This window comes from Ahaetulla prasina, chromosome 3 (genome assembly GCF_028640845.1).
Source record: "Ahaetulla prasina isolate Xishuangbanna chromosome 3, ASM2864084v1, whole genome shotgun sequence".
NCBI classification, from domain to species: Eukaryota; Metazoa; Chordata; class Lepidosauria; order Squamata; family Colubridae; genus Ahaetulla; species Ahaetulla prasina.
Genome location: NC_080541.1, coordinates 21,931,782 through 21,952,849, shown reverse-complemented (window position 1 = coordinate 21,952,849; position 21,068 = coordinate 21,931,782). Strand labels below are relative to the sequence as shown.

The 21,068-nt window shown below is 42.6% G+C and overlaps 1 protein-coding gene across 4 annotated transcripts in view; it reads right to left on the bottom strand.

Annotated features, from left to right (window-relative positions):
* The window catches only part of SAMD12 (sterile alpha motif domain containing 12), a 352,834-nt gene that overhangs the window by 245,837 nt on the left and 85,929 nt on the right, over positions 1-21,068 (bottom strand). For all 4 annotated transcript variants that reach the window (XM_058177158.1, XM_058177160.1, XM_058177161.1 and 1 more), the window contains exon 3: positions 5,566-5,695. In XM_058177158.1, coding sequence (XP_058033141.1) covers positions 5,566-5,695 — 130 coding nt within the window. The remainder of the gene's footprint in view (positions 1-5,565; positions 5,696-21,068) is intronic.

Genomic DNA, 21,068 nt, shown 5'->3' with positions numbered 1-21,068 from the left:
CTGGTGGGACTTGAACCTGCAGTAATTGCAAGCAGCTGTGTTAATAACAGACAGACTTAGTCTGCTGAGCCACCAGAGGCCCTTGCGATCGTTGCAGCATCCCCATGGTCACATGATCAAAATTCATTCATTGCAGTGTCCCATCTCATGCAATCCGCTTTTGCGACTTTCTGACAAGGAAAGTCAATGGGGAAACTAGACTCCCTTAACAACCGTGTTACTAACTTAACAACTGCAGTGATTCATTTAACAATTGTGGCAAGAAAGGTCGTAAAATGGGGCAAAATTCACTTAACATTTGTCTCACTTAGCAACAGAAATCTTGGGTTCAATTGTGGTTGTAAGTCAAGGACTACAGGTGACTTTCCCTCCATCCATTGCAATGTTTTCCTCCTCCTTATTTTCAACAATTTGCAAAATCATCCAAAATAAAGATAAACTAACTCAACTAACTAAAAAAAGCTTTCCCTTTTTCTGTAGAATGTTCATTTGTGCAGCATACTGAAAACAGTTTTAAGGATTGGTTCAAGAGTGCAAAGCATCACTCCAATTCTTTATAAGGTCCTTCTATGCATGTAATTAAATAATATATATTTCCTATGACAATAGAGAAAGGGAGAAATACAGAACAATAGCAAATGTAAGCGTTCCTCTCCCAGAAATGTTAACATCAAAAACCAGTAGTTAAATTACAACTTAATTTAAAAAAAAAAATCATGGCAGAGGAAAGTAATACTCACTTAATTTGTTTATTTTACTTATATCCTTTTTGCTGATTCAACCGAATAAAGTAGCTTACATTTAATTTTTTACAAAAAATAAACAGATAAAAACAAATTGATTAAAACGCAAACAGAACACTCCACTAATTTTTTTAAACAGAAAGATGCAGCTACATTAAATGATGCCTCTTGTAGCTTAGAGTGCAGAGAAGAGCAACAAAGATGATTAGGGGACTGGAGGATAAAACATATGAAGAACGGTTGCAGGAACTGGGTATGTCTAGTTTAACAAAAAGAAGGACTAGGGGAGACATGATAGCTGTGTTCCAATATCTCAGGGGCTGCCACAAAGAAGAGGGAGTCGGGCTGTTCTCCAAAGCACCTGAGGGTAGAACAAGAAGCAATGGGTGGAAACTGATCAAAGAAAGAAGCAACTTAGAACTAAGGAGAAATTTCCTGACAGTTAGAACAATTAATAAGTGGAACGACTTGCCTTCAGAAGTTGTGAATGCTCCAACACTGGAAATTTTTAAGAAAATGTTGGATAACCATCTGACTGAGATGGTGTAGGGTTTCCTGCCTGGGCAGGGGGTTGGACTAGAAGGCCTCCAAGGTCCCTTCCAACTCTGATGTTATGTTATGTTATGTTATGTTATGTTATGTTATGTTATGTTATGTTATGTTATGTTATGTTATGTTATGTTATGTTATGTTATGTTATGTTATGTTATGTTATGTTATGTTATGTTATGCTTAAACGGGGAAGTTTTAAAAGGATCCGTTGAATTAAATTACTATTTTTTTTTAATCCTTTCAATTCATGCCCAAAAGCTGGAAGAGGTATTGTGTCTCCTGAAACAAGAGAAAAGCAGGATTGTATTTTGTGTTCAAGCTCCCCCTAGAGGAGCTAAAAATTATTATATGTCTCCAGAGCATTCTGCTGGAAAATCCGTTACAAACGAGAGAAAGCATTGTTCTTCTCTTTTTTTTTTCCTACCAATTTATCAGTGATACTTTGCAGAAAAATATACACTGTGATATCTCGGCACTTGATGAGCTGAATGAAAAAAGGAATGAATGGGGGGAAAAAAAGAATGAAAACACCGACGTAACCAAAGAGCACAGCTTTTGAGATGATGAGGTTTATGGGGTTTAATCTACCAACATTTATTCACAAATGCTGCAATTAGAACCTGGTTTATTTTATTTATTTATTTATTTTCATCAAGCATGCATTTTACGACAGATACAAGTGTAAACATGTTTATAAATACATGAAAAGGCTACGAATAAAAGAAAACATTAGGACAGGAACGGTGGGCACGCTGGTGCGCTTATGCACGCCCCTTACAGACCTCTTAGGAATGGGGTGAGGTCTACAGTAGAGAGTCTATGGTTAAAGTTTTGGGGATTTGGGGAAGAAACCACAGAGTCAGGTAGTGCATTCCAGGCGTTGACAAATCTGTTACTGAAGTCGTATTTTCTGCAGTCTACTTTGGATCGGTTCACCATGAGTTTGCATCTATTATGTGCTTTGTATTGTTTTGGTTGAAGATGAAATATTCATTGGTTGGTAGGACATTGTAGCAGATGATTTTATGTACTATGCTTAGGTCAAAGTCTACTCTATGCAGACTTGTTGGAAGACACCTGTTCTCTCACAAGGCTAAGCAGGGTCAAATACTTAGAACACCACTAGGAAATCCAAGGATATCTATCCAAGATCATTTCCATACTTTTTAAAATTTTATTTTGGTGTCTTCAGGTCAGGGTTGACTCCTGGCAAGTACAAGGACAAGTCCCTGCAGTTTTCCTGGGAAGGTTTTTCAGAAGTGGCTTGCCATTGCCTCCATTCTAGGGCTGAGAAGAATGACTGGCCCAAGCTCACTTCATGACTAAGGCAAAAGGTTTAAAATTAATTTGAGAATCAGATTTAGGAGAAATAAATGATAATGACTGGAAAAATATTTGAAATAGAATATATAAGAATATGTCAGTTAGAGTTAAGGAAAATGGATATAAAGTGATATGGAGGTGGTACCTAACACCACGTAAATTAAATCAAATAGATAGTAAATATACAAATATTTGTTGGAGGTGCAAGAAAGAGGTTGGAACATATAAACATACGTGGTAGAATTGTGATAGTGCACAAAAAATATGGGACATGGTGTTTAGAGAAATTAGAACACTTCTGACTATAAATTTAGATATGTCACGGAGGATTGCATTACTGTTGCTGGTGGAAAAAAGGGATATAAATGAAACAAAAAAGGAATTGATTGTAAATTAGATAATGGCAGCTAAATTAGTTACGGCTAAATATTGGGGATGAAATTGGGATATTTAAAGAAATGAGTGGTATGGTGAAATTTGGAGTATGGCAACAAATGATAAATTAACAACAGAAATTTAAAAAATTTTAAATTTAAAAAAGGGATGATTAAAGTTAACAATTATAATGAAATATCAGGGGATTTTTATAAAATCAGTGTTGGTGGAAGGCAAAGGAAATAAACCTATTCAAGAATATATGTTGTTTTGGGGGGGATAAGGGCACAATTGGAATATATTGTATAACTTTTAGTTGTTATAGACAAAGAAATCTAAGGAAAAAAAGTGGTCTCGGGGTGGAGGTGCACTGTAATATTTGTATTTTTTTCCTTTTTTTGTATGAAGATGTATATGTACTATGTTTGTATTATTTGTATTGAAAATAAAAACAAATGTTTCTTTAAAAAATGACTAAGGAGGGACTAGAATTCCCTGTCTCCTAGCTTGTTGCCTTAACTATTACACCAAACTAGTTCCATACTACAGCTAAAATGTATATGTAAACATGTCCATTAAGTTACCAAGAAATATATCTAATAAATGTGCCTGGGAGAACAGATCTCAGGCAGTGGTGGCTTTCAAAATTTTTTACTATCAGTTCTGTGAATGTGGCTTGGTGGGTGTGGCATGGCTTGGTGGGTGTGGCTTGGTGGGCATGGCTTGGTGGGCGTGGCTTGGTGGGCGTGGCAGGGGAAAAATACTGCAAAATCCCTTTTTCCTCCCGATCAGCTGGGACTCGGGAGGCAGAGAATAGATGGGGGGCGGGGCCAGTCAGAATTTTTACTACCAGTTCTCCGAACTACTCAAAAACCTGCTGAAACCCACCTCTGATCTCAGGTCATTTTATGAATAAAAAATAGGATTAAAAAATAGACACATTTACTAATTTTGTATCTGTATATTTCACTCGTGTACCAAAATGTCTTTGTTTTTAGTCCCCAAGTAAATTAACTTAATTATTAAGAGCAGAGTTATCTGACTGCATTTCAGAGTAATGATAAACAGAGGATTAAAATAAAGAATATACTACCTGATGGATCTGTGTTAATGACTGTACAAGGAATATAAACGGGGAATTTCTATGTGAAGATATGGACTCTACTGCTCAGTAAATATTCTTCTAAATATTTATCCCAATCCAGAAGTAGGTAGCACAGGGAGTAAAGCAAAAGACATACTGTGGAGTCTTCTCTGCTTTTAAAAATGATTTCAGAAAGGAATGCACTTTAGGTAAATGAGAAGTAATTTGAGTTGGCTGCTTCCAGGAAGTGTTTTAGCACTGTGCAATCTAGCCTATAGCCCTGATATTTCTAAAAGCTCCAAGCATTAGACCCGGCTTAGCTTTCTGAGACGACTGGAGAAACATAGTAAATGTAACAAAAGTCACCAAAGATAGAGAAGAAAAGAGCAGTCTGCTTCTCCTTTTTCAGATGAGTTCTGTGTGGCTTCAGAGGAAACATGGAAGGCGAGAAGAAACTAGATGCAGTCAAGGATTAGAAGGTGGAGCTACATCAGAAGTCTAACTCTTCTTTACTTTTAGTTATGGCCAATAAAGAATTCTAGTTCCTAATGCCTTTTTTTTAAAGAGTACTGAAATCCTATGAAACTCACATGCACATTTACATATGAAACATATTTGCTTCCAAAGAGTTATGGCGCCCATGAGTAAAACAATGACTCCTGAATTTGGAATCTCAGCAACTACTTACCAGAGAGTTGGACTAGAAGGTCATCAATGGAGACCTATGGAGATTCTCAATCATCTAGGTCATGGTTGTCCCAAAAGTGCTTTTCCAAAAGACAAGTGGACTTCCCTGTTGTTGTTGTTTTTTCCTTTGAAAATGTTTCACTTTCTCATCCAAGAAGCTTCTTCCATTAGAGTTAGAACTGAAGAAGCTTCCTGGATGAGCAGCAAAACATTTTCAAAGAAACAAACCAAGGAAGTCCAGTTGTCTTTTGGAAAAGCCCTTTGGGGACAACCATGACCTGGATGATGGAGAATCTCCATAGACAGACCATGATGAGCTTCTAGTCCAAATCTCTGATAAGTAATTGCTAAGATTCCAAATTCAGGAGCCATTGTTTTACTCATGGGTGCCATAATTTTTTGGAAGAGAATATGTTTCATATATAAAGGTGTAGATTGGTATATCCCAGGTCCCTTCCAGCCCTATGATACTCATTACTTTTATTCGCATCCTGACTTTTATTCTTAAACCACATCGTTAATACGAGCGTTTCTCACTCCTCAAAAAGTCCATTAAAACTATTTTTTTTAAATCACAGAATGACTCCCTCATTGCAAATTTTCTTTTCATCACTCCTTTAAATGATGTCACATTACACACTCTTTATTTCTTCCTATCCACAAACTGCTCCAAGGAATCGCATTCATTTTATCAAACTGAACACCCTTATAAAACAAGTTACTCCTTTATGGCATTAGAAGACATTAAACATGTGCACATCTATTCTAAAATGAAATAAATTGGATATTTTCATACTTTACCAGTTATGTCATGCTGTTTGAACGACTCACTGTAGATTTGATACTGACTAGGGCAATGTTTCTTCAACCACTTGCATACATCTTGCTGAGTCCAAAGGGCCACTGGCTTTGTCAGCTTCACAATATGAAACTGGAAATATAAAATAAATGAAACAAAAGTTAAGCCAATCATTTTGCTTGCACTTCGCATATCCACCTGAATTTTGTACACCATCATTAGCCAGGATGGCCAAACCCTGCAGAGCTAAATTTTCTACTTTGCATGAAAAGGTCAAGAATGAAAGGATTATGATTAATCAGCCACTTCTTCATGTGGCTAGCAATTAATAAACCATAGATATCAGAGAGATTTCAGACTTGGAAGGAAGGTAAAGAAATCTCGAATTCAGTTCAAGGAACAATTTGGGTGATCAGCAAACATTTCAGACTCATTTCTGTGGATTCTCTTTATGCTACAAAGAAAATATGGGATGCTGAAATATCAGCCTTTGGAAAGTTGATCTCAGTGATGTTAATAGTTGTCTATGTAGGAGATAACCAGGCTGAGCCCAAGGAAGGGGTCAAGCACCTCATCAGTTTGGAGTCCCTTCCACTCATGAGATTAAACCCAGCCCTCCCTGAATTCTGTTGATTCTTATCAACTGCCAATTTCCCCTGACCATTAGTAGTTCAGATTCTTGTTGAGAGCTAGCGTGAAATAAACTTGTACTCATTTGAACAACCCTGGTTCCTGATTCCTTGTGCCTAATAGTCCTCTCATCTAAGAGTCCTTGGAAATAATGTAGCTTTGGTGAGATGTCTGTCCATCATTCTCTTTCTGAGGTCTAAAACCTTCAGGTTCTTACATGCATGGATATATAATCAGAGTTGTCCACATCTGCTTCATAGCACTTGGCAGAATTTGGGGTTGGTTGTCTTGGAAAAAAAAGAAGCAGATTGATTTGGGGCTTTTGCCTTTCCCAAACTGGCAAGTAATGGCCTACTAGAAATAGCAATAGCACTTATTTTATTTATTTTATTTATTTGATTTGATTTGATTTGATTTTTATACCGCCCTTCTCCCAAAGGACTCAGGGCGGTGTACAGGCGAGAGTAAAAAATGAACAATACAATATACACTTAAAATGCAAGTTAAAAAACTTATTATAATCAGCCTAAGAACTTTAAAATATATAAAAACTAAAACCCCAATTTAAAATTAATAATAAGAAATTTAAAATCGATAAAACTTAAGCCAGCCCTGCGCGGATAAAAAGATGTGTCTTCAGTTCGCGGCGAAAGGTCCGAAGGTCCGGTATTTGGCGTAAACCCGGGGGAAGCTCATTCCAGAGTGTGGGAGCCCCCACAGAGAAGGACCTTCCCCTGGGGGCCGCCAGCCGACATTGCTTGGCGGACGGCACCCTGAGAAGTCCCTCTCTGTGAGAGCGTACGGGTCGGTGGGAGGCATGCGGTAACAGCAGGCGGTCCCGTAAATACCCAGGCCCTAAGCCATGGAGCGCTTTAAAGGTAGTAACCAAAACCTTAAAGTGCACTCGAAAGGCCACAGGTAGCCAGTGCAGTCTGCGCAGGAGCGGTGTTACGTGGGAGCTACGCGTAGCTCCCTCTATCACCCGCGCAGCTGCATTCTGGACTAACTGAAGCCTCCGAGTGCACCTCAAGGGGAGCCCCATGTAGAGAGCATTACAATAATCCAAGCGAGAGGTAACGAGCACATGAGTGACTGTGCACAAGGCATCCCGATCAAGGAAGGGGCGCAACTGCCGAACCAGGCGAACCTGGTGGAAGGCCCTCCTGGAGACGGCCGTCAAATGATCTTCAAACGACAGCCGTTCATCCAGGAGGACACCTAAGTTGCGCACCCTATCCTTTGGGGCCAGTAACTCGCCTCCAACAGTCAGCTGCGGCTGCAGCTGACTGAATCGGGATGCCGGCATCCACAGCCACTCCGTCTTGGAGGGATTAAGCTTGAGTCTGTTTCTCCCCATCCAGACCCGTACGGCCTCCAAACACCGGGACAGCACTTCAACAACTTCATTGGGGTGGCCCGGGGTGGAAAAGTACAGCTGGGTGTCATCAGCGTACTACTGGTATCTCACCCCGAAGCCACTGATGATCTCGCCCAACGGCTTCATATAGATGTTGAACAGAAGGGGCGAGAGGATCGAGTGAGGCACCTCGCGGTCGACCTCTGCCCCCCTGTCAACACCGTCTGCGACCGGTCGGAGAGATAGGAGGAGAACCACCGATACACGGTGCCCCCCACTCCCAATCCCCCCAACCGGCGCAGCAAGATACCATGGTCGATGGTATCAAAAGCCGCTGAGAGATCTAATAGGACCAGGGCAGAGGAATAACCCCTGTCCCTGGCCCTCCAGAGATCATCCACCAATGCGACCAAAGCTGTCTCCGTGCTGTATCCAGGTCGGAAGCCGGACTGGAACGGGTCTAGATAGACGGCTTCATCCAGGTATCGGGGTAGCTGTCGCGCCACAGCACTCTCTACAACCTTCGCAACAAAGCAAAGGTTGGAGACTGGACGATAATTACCCAAAATAGCTGGATCCAAAGAGGGCTTCTTGAGGAGGGGTCTCACCACCGCCTCCTTCAAGGCGTCAGGGAAAACCCCTTCCAACAGAGAAGCGTTGATAATCCTCTGGAGCCAGCCTCGTGTCACCTCCTGAGTGGCCAGTACCAGCCAGGAAGGACACGGGTCCAGTAAACATGTAGTGGCGTGAAGCCTCCCCAACAACCTGTCCACGTCCTCGCGGGCCACAGGGTCAAACTCATCCCAAACAGACTCAACAAGGCGTGCCTCCTCTCCCTCGCTTGGATCATCCCAATTTTGGTCCAGACCATCCCGGAGCTGAGCAATTTTATCGTATAGATAACCACTAAACTCCTCGGCACGTCCCTGCAAAGGGTCATCCCGCACCTCCTGATGAAGGAGGGAGCGGGTCACCCGAAACAGGGTGGCCGGACGGTTATCTGCCGACGCAATGAGGGTGGAGGCGTAGGAACGCCTCGCCTCCCTCATTGCCACTAGGTAGGTCCTAGAATAGGACCTAACTAGTGTCCGATCAGCTTCGGAACGACTGGACCTCCAGGTGTTCTCTAGGCGTCTTCTCCGGCGTTTCATCTCCCTCAGCCCCTCGGAGAACCAAGGGGCCGGACGAGATCTGCGCCGGGTCAGAGGCCGCAAAGGCACGACACGGTCCAAGGCCCCAGCCGCAGCCTGTTCCCAGGCCACAACTAATTCCTCAGTCGTGCCATGGGCCAGATCCTCAGGGAATGGCCCAAGCTCCATCAGGAACCTCTCGGGGTCCATCAGGCGCCTGGGATGGAACCAACGTATAGGTTCCGTCTCCCTGCGATGGTGAGCGGCGGTTCGGAAGCCTAGGCGAAGGAGAAAATGATCGGACCATGACATTGGTTCTGTTACTAAATCATCTAATTCCAGATCATTTAACCACTGTCCAGAGATATAAATCAGATCCAGCGTGCCTCCCCCCATGTGCGTAGGGCCATCATTTACTCGAATCAGGTCCAAGGCCATCATGGAAGCCTGGAACTCCCGAGCTGCAGTCGATAACAGGCCAGCTGATGGCAGGTTGAAATCCCCCATGACTATAAGTCTGGGGGTCTCAACCGCCACAGCGGAAAGTACCTCTAACAGCTCGGGCAGGGCTGTGGTCACGCAACAAGGAGCCAGGTACGCGATCAACAAGCCCAACTGATTCCTATGACCCCGCCTCACCTAGAGGGATTCACAGCCGGCAATCTGAGGAACAGTGGCCTCCCTCGGCTCTAGATCTTCCTTAATGACAACCGCCACCCCCCCCCTGCCTTGGGCCCTCGGCTGATGAAATGCTCGGAAACCTGGAGGGCACAGCTCAACAAGGGGAACCCCCCCCTCTGGACCCAACCAGGTCTCCGTAATACCCATAAGGTCCGCGGACTCCCCCTGAATAAGATCGCAGATCAGGGGAGCTTTATTAACCACGGACCGGGCATTACATAACATCAACCGAAGATCCAAGCTCTGAGGATCATGGTCGCCCGAGGAATGGGTAGGAACCGAAGGGCCGGAGCACGTGATCGCTTTCAGACATCGAACACATGCTCCCAACTCTCGATACGCCCCCCCCCGTCATATCTGCCTCTCCCACTAACCACACCGATGGAACCACCCTCATCGTCAGGAACATCACCCTCCCCCAAAACCTCCGGACCTATTAAAACCTCGCCGCAAACACGCGCAGTGACTGGCCCCTCCCTCGGCGGGCTACTCCCAGCACCCGCCCTTACCCTCCCCCCCCCTTAAAAATTCCCTATCTAAAAATCCCCACAGGTTCTTTCTACGCGCATGCCACCTCTGTGGATCCCAAGACCCGTCATTGAGGCCGGCCCTCGGTAATGTAGGGGGCCATTCCTGCGAGGCGGGGGCACCTCGCAGGCGCAAGAGTTCAATTGAGGAATATCGCATAATAACAATAAAAATCGGCGAAAAACTGGCTCCATCTCGAAATTGGTTAAGATGATAATATAAAGTTAGCCCTCAGTTAAGGACGGACATATAATAATAATCCGGTCAATGGACAGTCATGATGGTATCTCCTGGTCAATATCCGGACCCAGATCTTTGTTTGGTCCAATAAATATAAGTTCTTAAGTCCAGGATAGATAGTCCAAAGCCAAATTCTAAACATGAGGAAAAAAGGGTGGGGTTGGTGATTCGTGTCCACTCTCAATGAAATTTGTCTTACTCTCTGCAGTCCTCCAATAACCGGCTCCAGATTCGTCCAGACCATGCCCACCAGGGGTCACTCCGCCACCAACACCCCTGGGATGTCCGGGTCCGGCTCGTTCCAGAGACCAGGTCTCTCCAAGTCTCTCCAAAACCCTCCAGGAGGCCTCCCGAAAAGGCAAGGCCTCCCCCCGAGGGGCCGAAGGACAGGAGGTAACAAGGACGCCCAGATGAAAATAGAGGCCGCAACAGGCCATAGCAGGCCACAATGGGCCACAAAAGGCTAAGCAGGCGGCCAGGGGCGCTACCATCTCGTCGGAGCTAAGAAAACCGCAGACGCCGATCCTCAGGTCGCCGCCATCTTGCGCATGCGCAGAACCAAACAAATTAAAGGGCTGATTTTGAGCATTAGACTTATATACTGCTTCACAGTGCTTTACAGCCCTCTCTAAGTGGTTTACAGAGTCAGCATCTTACCCCCAACAATTAGGACCCTCATTTTACCCACCTTGGAAGGATGGAATGCTGAGTCAACCTTGAGCCTGGATGAGATTTGAACTGCTAAATTGCAGGCAGCCGGCAAGCAGCAGCAATAGTCTGCAGTACTGCACTTTAACCACTGCGCCACTGCGGCTCATACTAGCCCTGCTTTTGTGAAATATTGCTGCTGGGACTGTTGTATCACTAAAGCAATCTTAGCTGACTAATTGAATGAGTTTTAATGCATTGGGAAACTGATTAAAGGTGCAGGAAACCACTGATGAAAGGGAAAGAAATGGTCTTTCCTCTATCCCTCCCACTTTGAAAAATACCAGATGTTCCCAGATGTGCTGAAAAGTTGTGTAGGATCTTCTTGCTGAGAAAAATGAAGGAGATATGCCCCCTTCTCAGACATACTTGGTATCGGAAATCTGGTTTGCTGTAGAGTAGAGGCTCAGCATTTGGCATGTGTCAGGCACTGGTAGAGTAGACCAGGGATGTCCAACCTTGACAACTTTAAGGCCTGTGGGTTTCAACTCCCGGAATTCCCCAGCCAGCCCTAGACACCCTTATAGTAGACAATACAGGGCTCTTTAGACAAATACTCTGAATCCATAACGAGGCAGTTTCCTTTTATCCTGACTCAGCAAGAACATAAGTATAAGACAAATGGGTGAAGAAGTCTTGCCTGGAAAGCAGCGAGTAAACTCATCAGGGCACGATAATGAAACAAGAGTAGGGAGCGAGACAGAAAAAGCAATGAAACCAAAACTATGGAAAGTTGCAGAACTGTAAGATTTAAGAACGAAAGATTAAAAGTTCAGGAAGCTGGTGGGGAGGGAAGTGATTAGGGAAGAATAAGATTTAAAGGATTTTTTTTTTAATCTTTCTTTTTTGGCAATGCTTCATTGACCAACCTCATCCCAGATCATCTTAAGAAGCTCCTAGCTCTTGGTTGATCTTGAAAAGATGAACAGAATCAGACCCGGTTAATACTAAGGTGGGAGACCATCCAAAAATATTGAGGTTGGTCTGAGAAGTCTAGAAACATTCCTAAAGAGAGCAATAGCAACCCATTTTCGTAAGGCTGCTGTTGAGTTATTTGAGAAACGTCACTTCAGTTTGGCAAATCCTGGCTCAAGGATTTCAAGTGGAAGGTCAGAGATCTATAGCTAAGGGATGGTTCTGGCATTCTAGCCATAGGCAAGAACACTATCTAAGAGCCTGGATTTAAACTTGACTCAAGAGTGCTTTTATCTAATCTCAGATCACAAAAGATTATAAAAAAATGAGTGCCAGTATGTAAATTTGTGCGCAGAAATGGACCAGCAGCCAGCACAATTGTTTAAGAATACTAAAAAGGTTCCAATGAGTGCTTAGGGGGAAAGTAGGGAACTATGCCAAAGGACTAAATATGCATTCATGTTTACAAGTCTATTTGGGCTAGATTACAGTATTTTGTAGATTAAACCCATGGAGCAATTAAACTGCTCTACAACATCATTATTAAGAGTCCATATGGCACTTCCTGTTTCTCCTTTATTCAGCCTGACTAGGTGGCTCAGTGGCTAAGACACTGAGCTTGTTGTTCAGAAAGGTCAGCATTTCGGTGGTTCGAATCCCTGGTACAGGTCTCCTGCGTGAGCAGGGAGTTGGACTAGATGACCTCCAAGGTCCCTTCCAACTCTGTTTACTGTTCTTCTTTCCTACATGTAGCAGTTAGAAGAACAAACCTCTTACTTTTAAAGGGAAGCCAAGATTCATAATGATGCACCATTTCCCCCAGACCGCTTAAGAAATCATCTCTTTACAAAACAGAGCCACACCTTCCTACGAAGCTGTGGCCAGATGATATGAATTATTGCTCCATTAAACAGCAGGAAGAGGGTGGTAACGGAATATGTAACTGAAGTTGCCAACACATGCAGATTTAATAGTGGAAGAACTCATCTAAACAGCCTGATTTCCACAGCATGAAAACACCCCACTTACATTTGCAAAGAACATGTCCTCATAACAATGCCTCCATCTCATAAGCAACTCATTATTTAGGCAGTATAAACCTAGTCCAAAGCGTACTGGCCAAAAGATGGTATTTTCCCAGTTAATACAAGTGGAGTCCTGACATGGGGACATTCTAAGTCAGGGGTCTCCAACCTTGGCAACTTTAAGACTTGTGGACTTCAACTCTCAGAATACTGAGAGTTGAAGTCCACAAGTCTTAAAGTTGCCAAGGTTGGAGACCCCTGTTCTAAGCCACACGTAAGAGTTGTCTTGGGTAGTTAGAGATTGGCATGACTCCAACAGGCCCACAGTAGGATTGTCTACTCCAGTGGTGGGATTCAATTTTTTTTTTACTACCGGTTCTGTAGGTCTGGCTTGGTGGGCGTGGCATGGCTTGTTGGGCGTGACAAAGGAAGGATACTGTAAAATCTCCATTCCCACCCCATTCTAGGGGAAGGTTAATGCAAAATCCCCATTTCCTCCTGATCAGCTGGGACTCGGGAGGCAGAGAATAGATGGGGGTGGGGCCAGTCAGAGGTAGTATTTATCGGTTCTCCAAACTACCCAAAATTTCCGCTACCAGTTCTCCAGAACTGGCCAGAACCTGCTGAATACCACTTCTGGTCTACTCCCATCTACCTCCAAAATAACCAATTTTGCTGCAGCTGCCCTATAATCTTCTCCTGTTGTCCTTCTTTTCCAACAAGGAAATGCTTTATAGCCACCTGTAGGCAACATTAGAGAAGGCAACTGTTACCGCAAGATGGATCCCCAGCTCTTCTAGCCTACAAAAAAAAAAAGCAGTCTTAAAACCTGGAGATTCCAAAGACTTTGAGTATGGAAGATGGAAGAGAGGATCTGTACAGCCTGCTTCCTGGCAGTGACCCCAAAGTGCCCCCATTGAGTCCACTGGATTCTCTGACCCAAGGCTGAAATCTCAGTGGGGAAAAAACAAGCCAAGGCAAGCCTGACATCCTGCCCTTGCTTTGTATAAAGAAACCAAGATGGGTAAGACAGACATTTCCAGCTTCTGGGGGGAAGGTCCAGTTTAAATGCAAGCCTGAGCTCAATTCTGGGCTAGGATCAATTTTGCTACAACTAGTCTCCTAAATGAGAACCAGTTTGATGTAGTTTTTAAGGCACTGAGTTAGAAACTGGGAGACTGTGAATTCTAGTCCTGCCACAGGGGCAAAGCCAGTTGGATGACCTTGGGCCAGTTCTCTCTCAAGCCCTAGGAAGGAGGCAATGGTAAACCACTTCTAAAATATTGTCTAGTTCAGGGATTAGTTCAGCCAGGAGTCGACACTGAAGTAAAGGCATATGTGCATACATATATAGTTCCTTAAACTAACTTGTACAACTTGTACTATAATTTCCCAGGATTTGAAATGGACACCCAACATTAGAAACATAATTAACAACAAAGAATGTTCTTCCTGTGTCAACTCAGGACTGCAGAAAAACAATTGCAACCAGCTTGCCTTCCATTGAAGACTTGTATACTACACGCAACAAAATGAGGGCTGAGAAAATATCTACAGATCCCTCACATCCTGGACATCTATTTTTCAACTCCTCCCCTTGGGATGTCCCAACAGGGCATTGCATGCCCAAAAAAACTAGAGATAAGGACAGTTTTTCCCCGTGCCATCACTCTGCTGAACACCTAATTACCATAGTACTGTCTTATGTCTAAGGATATTTACCCATGTAGTATGGTTGTATAACTATTATCCTTGTCATCTTTTCTACTACCTTCTTATATTGGTATCTTATTATTATGCTACTTTGTTGTTTGCAGGTACAGTGAGAGCTTATACACCAGAGACAAATTGTGTGTTCAATCTTACTTGGTCAATAAAATTATTCTATTCTATTCTATTCTATTCTATTCTATTCTATTCTATTCTATTCTATTCTAGTCTAGTCTAGTCTAGTCTAGTCTAGTCTAGTCTAGCCTAGCCTAGCGAAGCCTAGCCTATCCCATCCCATCCCATCCCATCCCATCCGATTCTAATTGTTGTACTGGCATTACATCAACAATCTCACAAATATGTATGAATGGAAAGAGAATTTTCAACTTCTTTTTCTCCTGCATCGAATAAGAAGACACTCATGAAGTAGGGATTAAATGCTTCCAAACTCTATGCAAGAGAAACAAATTAATCACCCCATTTATTCCTCTCTTTGTGCATACAACTTTTAAATGTTATTACTTTTATTGTTTCAATTTATTGTATAGTGACTCATTAGTGTCCCATCATCATTGTTAACGCTGTAATTTTAAGCAGCTACTCCGTAACTATCTCTTAATCTATTATGGGACTTTAAATTATAAGGCATTCTTGGATCAGACGCTGCAGTCAAATTAATCATTCTGGACCACAATATTGCTTGAAATCCTTTTCTGGAGGTCAAGTTATGCTAGACAGATAATATATTCTGATGATATTTACCAAACAACCCATGTTAATTTCCTGCTTTCCTAATGTGCCCATTTCAAGATCTAGCCATGAACTATATGTTGCTTCAAATTACGATCCTCATATTAAAATCCAGTGTTTTCCATCTTTTGTTAATTTTATTCAACTTGTAAATTCTGCACATTGCCTAAACAACAGACACTACCAAGATGAGCAAGCATTTCTTTAGCTGTATACAGTCAAGGTTATTTTTAATCAGGCTATGCAGTTTACTTGCAGTATCGATTATCTGAATTTCATACATCAGGTTCACGAGGAGATTTAATTGGATTGATTTCTTGCTTAGAGGTGCTGGTGAACATTAAGTCTTCTTGGGCTTCAGCTCTTTTCAGCCATTTATTTTTTATCGCTCCCAGTCGATATTCTGCTTTGCTGCTAAGCAGCTGTTCCACAGCTGTCAAATGCCCCCTTGGTCCCCTCCCCTTAAACTGCATTGCATTATAGAAAACTGTTTCTCAACCTGGGCAACTGGAAGATGGGTGAATTTGCTGGCTGGGGAATTCTGGGAGTTGAAGCCCACCCAAGTCAACAGGTGCTCTTGAAAGTATTGCTGCCTCATCTACATAGAGTAGTACAAAGATGTTCTACATAGCTGTCTTCCACTACTTAAGTGGCTGCCACAAAGAAGAGGAGGTTGACGTATTCTCCAAAGCACCTCAGGGCAGACCAGAAGTAATTGATGGAAGCTTCTTAAAGAGAGATTCAACCTGGAACTGATACTGAGAACAATTAATCAGTGGGATGGCTTTTCTCTTGAAGTTATAGGTGCTTTATCACTGAAGGTTTGGGCAACTATCTGTCTGGAATGGTACAAAGTCTCCTGCTTGAGTGGGGGTTGGAATAGAGTAGAGTAGAACAGAACAGAACAGAACAGAACAGAACAGAACAGAACAGAACAGAACAGTTTATTGGCCAAGTGTGATTGGACACACAAGGAATTTGTCTTTGGTGCGTACGCTCTCAGTGTGCATAAAAAGAAAAGATACATTCGTCAAGAATCATAAGGTACAACAATTAGTGATAGTCATAGGGTACAAAAAAACAATCAGGAAACAATATCAATATAAATCATAAGGATACAAGCAACAAAGTTATGCAGACTTAGTAAATAGTTTGACAGTGTTGAAGGAATTATTTGTTTAGCAGAGTGATGGCATTCAGGGAAAAAACTGTTCTTGGGTCTAGTTGTTCTGGTGTGCAGTCTATAGCGTCGTTTTGAGGGTAGGAGTTGAAACAATTTATGCCCAGGATGCGAGGGGTCTGTAAAGGCCTCCAAGGTCCCTTCTGGTCCTTTAACTCTATAATTTTATGCATCTTCAAACAAGTTTTGGGGGATGAATGTTTATGTGGTGGAGATGACCCACCATAGAGAGGAGTATATGACCCAGTAAAGTTGTTCAAGCATTCGAACCCTGGCACAAAGCCTCATTCTCCACCATCACTTCTTGTCTCTGAGTTAAACAGGCTCATTTCCAACAATCTGCTTAGGAGTGGAGTAAATCACTGATTCATTTTGGATGGAAAAGCGGTGACTTAAAATCTGGAACTCAACCTCTCTGCCTGGGGAGCTTGCCAATCGCTATTTCAGATGACAATCTGTTGTATATCTTGTTCAGTTCTGCACATAATGGTTTCTTCTTCTTTGCCTGTATAAAGAATATGTGTGTGTGTTTTCATGCAAGGCTATTTTAAATGTTCCCATTATGCATGAATACAGATGCTGCAAGGCAAAAAATTCTTTAAAGCAATTTCAAGTCATGACTGCTTTGCACATCCACAGGAAACCCAGCATTTTGCTTTTTCAGTATGCTACGAAGAAGGACACGACAGGAAAGTCATAATCAAATGGTCATGGTACAGAAATTCTACATTTTCAATAGCAGACAAAACATATTTTCAATATCATTTTCATCTTCTGCCCAGTATTGCATCAAGACTTTGCTTTGCTTCAGTTTTTCTACATGATTAGTTATCTTCAGTAAGCAAATATTTGTTTAAATCAGTGTTTCGCAATCTCATCACTTTTACGATTTACTTCTGGCTGGGGAATTCTGGGAAGTCCACCCATCTTAAATGCTCTGACACTGAGAAATTCAGGTATTCCTTGATTTACATCCAGTTGGGACACCCCCAAAAATGGTATTTATTATAGTCTGTCTGCCTGTCTGTCTGTCTGTCTCTTTCTCTCCCTCTCTCTCTCACACACACACAAACACACAATCTCAGATAATCACATTTTGGGCAGTTTAGCAACCGATCTGCATTTACAGTTATTTTCAGTGTCCTGCAGTCATGTGACCATGATTTATTATGTTTTTGTTAAAACTAGCATTTATTTCTGGTTTTCCGAAAAAAGTGACCCATAGAGAACAATGGATTTGCTAAATAACTGCAGATTCACTTAACAATTGCCACAAATAAAGGGTCGTAAAATCAGGTCACGTGGGTGACCCACTTAATGAGCATCCTGACTTACGATTGTAATAGGCAGTCTCCCTTATGGTTGTAGGCCAAGGGTTATTTGTACTCCAGGTAGTCCTCGACTTATGACCACAATTGAGGCCAACATTTCTGTTGTTAAGTGAGACATGTGCTAAGTGAGCTTTGCTCTATTTTACAACCTTTCTTGCCACAGTTGTTAAGTGAATCACTGAGCTTGATAAATACTAACATGGTTGTTTAAATTAATCCAGCTTCCCCGTTGACTTTGCTTGTCAGAAGGTTGCAAAAAGTAATCCTGTGACCCTGGAACATTGCAATGGTCATAAGTATGAACTAGTTGGCCAGCATCTGAATTTTGATCTCATGACCACGGGGATGGTGCAATGGTCATAAGTGTAAAAAATGGACATAAGTCACTTTTTTCAGTGGTGTTGTAACTTTGAACGGTCACTAAGTGAATTGTTGTAGGTCGTGGAAAACCTGTAGTTTAAATTATTATCATACAGCTGAAGAGGACTACTTAGGCCGCTGAGCACCTTCTGTCCAGTTCAGAAATTTTCACCAAAAGCATCCTTAAGTCACTTATCCACCTCTGATTAAACACAACCAGCAAAGAAAAGCCCATCAGCTAATTAAACAACTAGCTAATTAGAACAGAACTGCTCTTATAAAAAGGTAAAGGTTTCCTGCTGGCACATATGTGCTAGTCATTCCCAACTCTAGGGGGCGGTGCTCATCTCCACTTCAAAGCCAAAGAGCCAGTGCTGTCCAAAGATGTCTCTGTGGTCATGTGGCCGGCATGACTAAATGCCAAAGGCACACGGAATGCTCTTACCTTCCCACCAAAGGTGGTCCCTATTTTTCTACTTGCATTTTTGATGTGCTTTCGAACTGCTTGGTTGGCAGAAGCCGGGACAAGTAACAGGAGCTCACCTCATTACGCAGCACTAGGGATTCGAACCGCCGAACTGCTGACCTTTCGATCAACAAGCTCAGCGTTTTAGCCACTGAGCCACTGCATAGTGTTTTATTATTAGGAATGTTTTCCCAATAAAAGGCAAAGGAGTCCCTGTGTTATGGCCTGTCGGCTGCCAGCCCCTTCAACAACTGAGTCAGATGAGGAGGCATGGAAATCAGGGCCAGCATCAAGGCAACCTGAGAGCTCCAAGGGGGAGCTGTCGAGATAGAGATAGAGGCAGAGCCTGGGCCATCCATCAGTCCTCAGATGGAGAGTCAGCAGCCTCCAGGTCTGGAGGTGGCTGATGAGGAAGAAGAGGAACAGCTAGGTCCAGTGCCTGACACCCCAGATGCGCAGAAGGCAGAGGAGAGGAGAGCAGTGGAAATATATGAGCTGATCCTTGGGATGGAAGAGCCACTGCAGCTAGCAAAGCCCCACCCTAGCTCTGGGGATAATGTCTGCCATACCTATTTATCTCCCTGCCGGACAGACTTGTTAGCCTGCTGTGTGTGAGAGAGAGAGACTTTTTGCCGGGGCTGCTGGCACTCCTAATAAAGGAATCATTGACTTAACTACAGAGGGTTTGTTGTATTTGGGAGCTGGGTCAGATTTTACTCCGCCAGTCATTGCCGACTATAAAGGACGGTGCTCATTTCTGTTTCAAGGCCACTGAGCCAGCGCTGTCCGAAGACATTTCCATGGTCTTGTGGCCAGCATGACATCATGGAGCCTTGTTGCCTTCCTACCAAAATGCTACCTGTTTAACTACTCACATTTGCGTGCTTTCAAATGGCTAGGTTGGCAGAATGCAGGTAGTCCTCGACAGTTCGTTTAGTGACCGTTCAAAGGTACAGCGGCATTGAAAAATGTGACGTACGACCGTTTTTCATAGTTACGACCTTTACAAGCATCCCCATGATCATGTGATCAAAATTCAGATGCTTGGCAACCGACTCATATTTACGATGGTTGCAGTTACGAGGTGAGGTGATCATCTTTTGGGACCGTCTGACAAGCAGAGTCAACGGGAAAGCCAGATTCACTTAACAATCGGGTTACTAAAACTGCTGTGATTCACTTAACGACTGTGACAAGAAAAGTCATAAAATGGGGCAAAACTCACTTAACTAAAATCTCACCTAACAACATAAATTTTGGGCTTAATTGTGGGCATAAATCGAGGATTACCTGTATAGAGGGAGAGGATGGGAGCTCACCCAGTCACAGGGTATTAAGGTCTCAAATTTGGGCTGCCGGCTTTCAAGCTGACAAAGCCCAATATCTTAACCACTGAGCCACTGCAATGCCCTCCATATTTTCCCAATAGTCAGTCTTAATTTACCTTGCTGTAACTTAAAACTAATGTTCTGGGTCCTGTGCTCTAATATAATAAAAAACATATCAAAAACCTCTTTCAGTGTGACATTCTTAAATACCTAATTTCTTTATTGGATTAAGCAGAAGTTGGTAGCAAAGGACGCCTTTTTAAAATTCTATTCATTTTTATATTAAATTTATATGCCACTCATCTCCATCTACAAAGCAGCTCTGAAAACTTAATTTTCAACAATAGGGTAGATAGTGTTATAATACATTTTGAGATGCAAAATTAAGGCGGGGCTTTGAAATCACTATCAATATACTGTAAGCCGCCCTGAGTCTTCGGAGAAGGGCGGGATATAAATGTAAATAAATAAATAAATAAATAATAATAAATAAATAATGCAGCAATGCAGACCATAAAAGCAAAATGAAGTCAGTGACAACAAAGAGAAGATAGTAAGATTCCCCAACAGAATGATATCTAGGATAGGATAGGATAGGATAGGATAGGATAGGATAGGATAGGATAGGATAGGATAGGACAGGACAGGACAGGACAGGACAGGACAGGACAGGACAGGATAGGATAGGATAGGATAGGATAGGATAGGATAGGATAGACTAGTTGAGAATAGAACGGAATTATTTATTGGCCAAGTGTGATTAGACACACAAGGAATTTGTCTTGGTGCATATGCTTTCAGTGTACATAAAAAGACAAGATACATTCATCAAGAATCATAAGGTACAACACTTAATGATAGCCATAGGGTACAAATAAGCAATCAGGAAACAATCAATATCAATATAAATTGTAAGGATACAAGCAACAAGGTTATAGTCATACAGTCATAAGTGAAAGGAGATGGGAACGATGAGAAGATTAATAGTAGTGCAGACTTAGTAAATAGGGAATTACTTGTTTAGCAGAGTGATGGCGTTCAGGAAGAAACTGTTCTTGTGTCTAGTTGTTCTGCTGTGCAGTGCTCTATAGCTTCGTTTTGAGGGTAGGTGTTGAAACAGTTTATGTCCAAGATGTGAGGGGTCTGTAGGAAAAGATGCTTAGCTA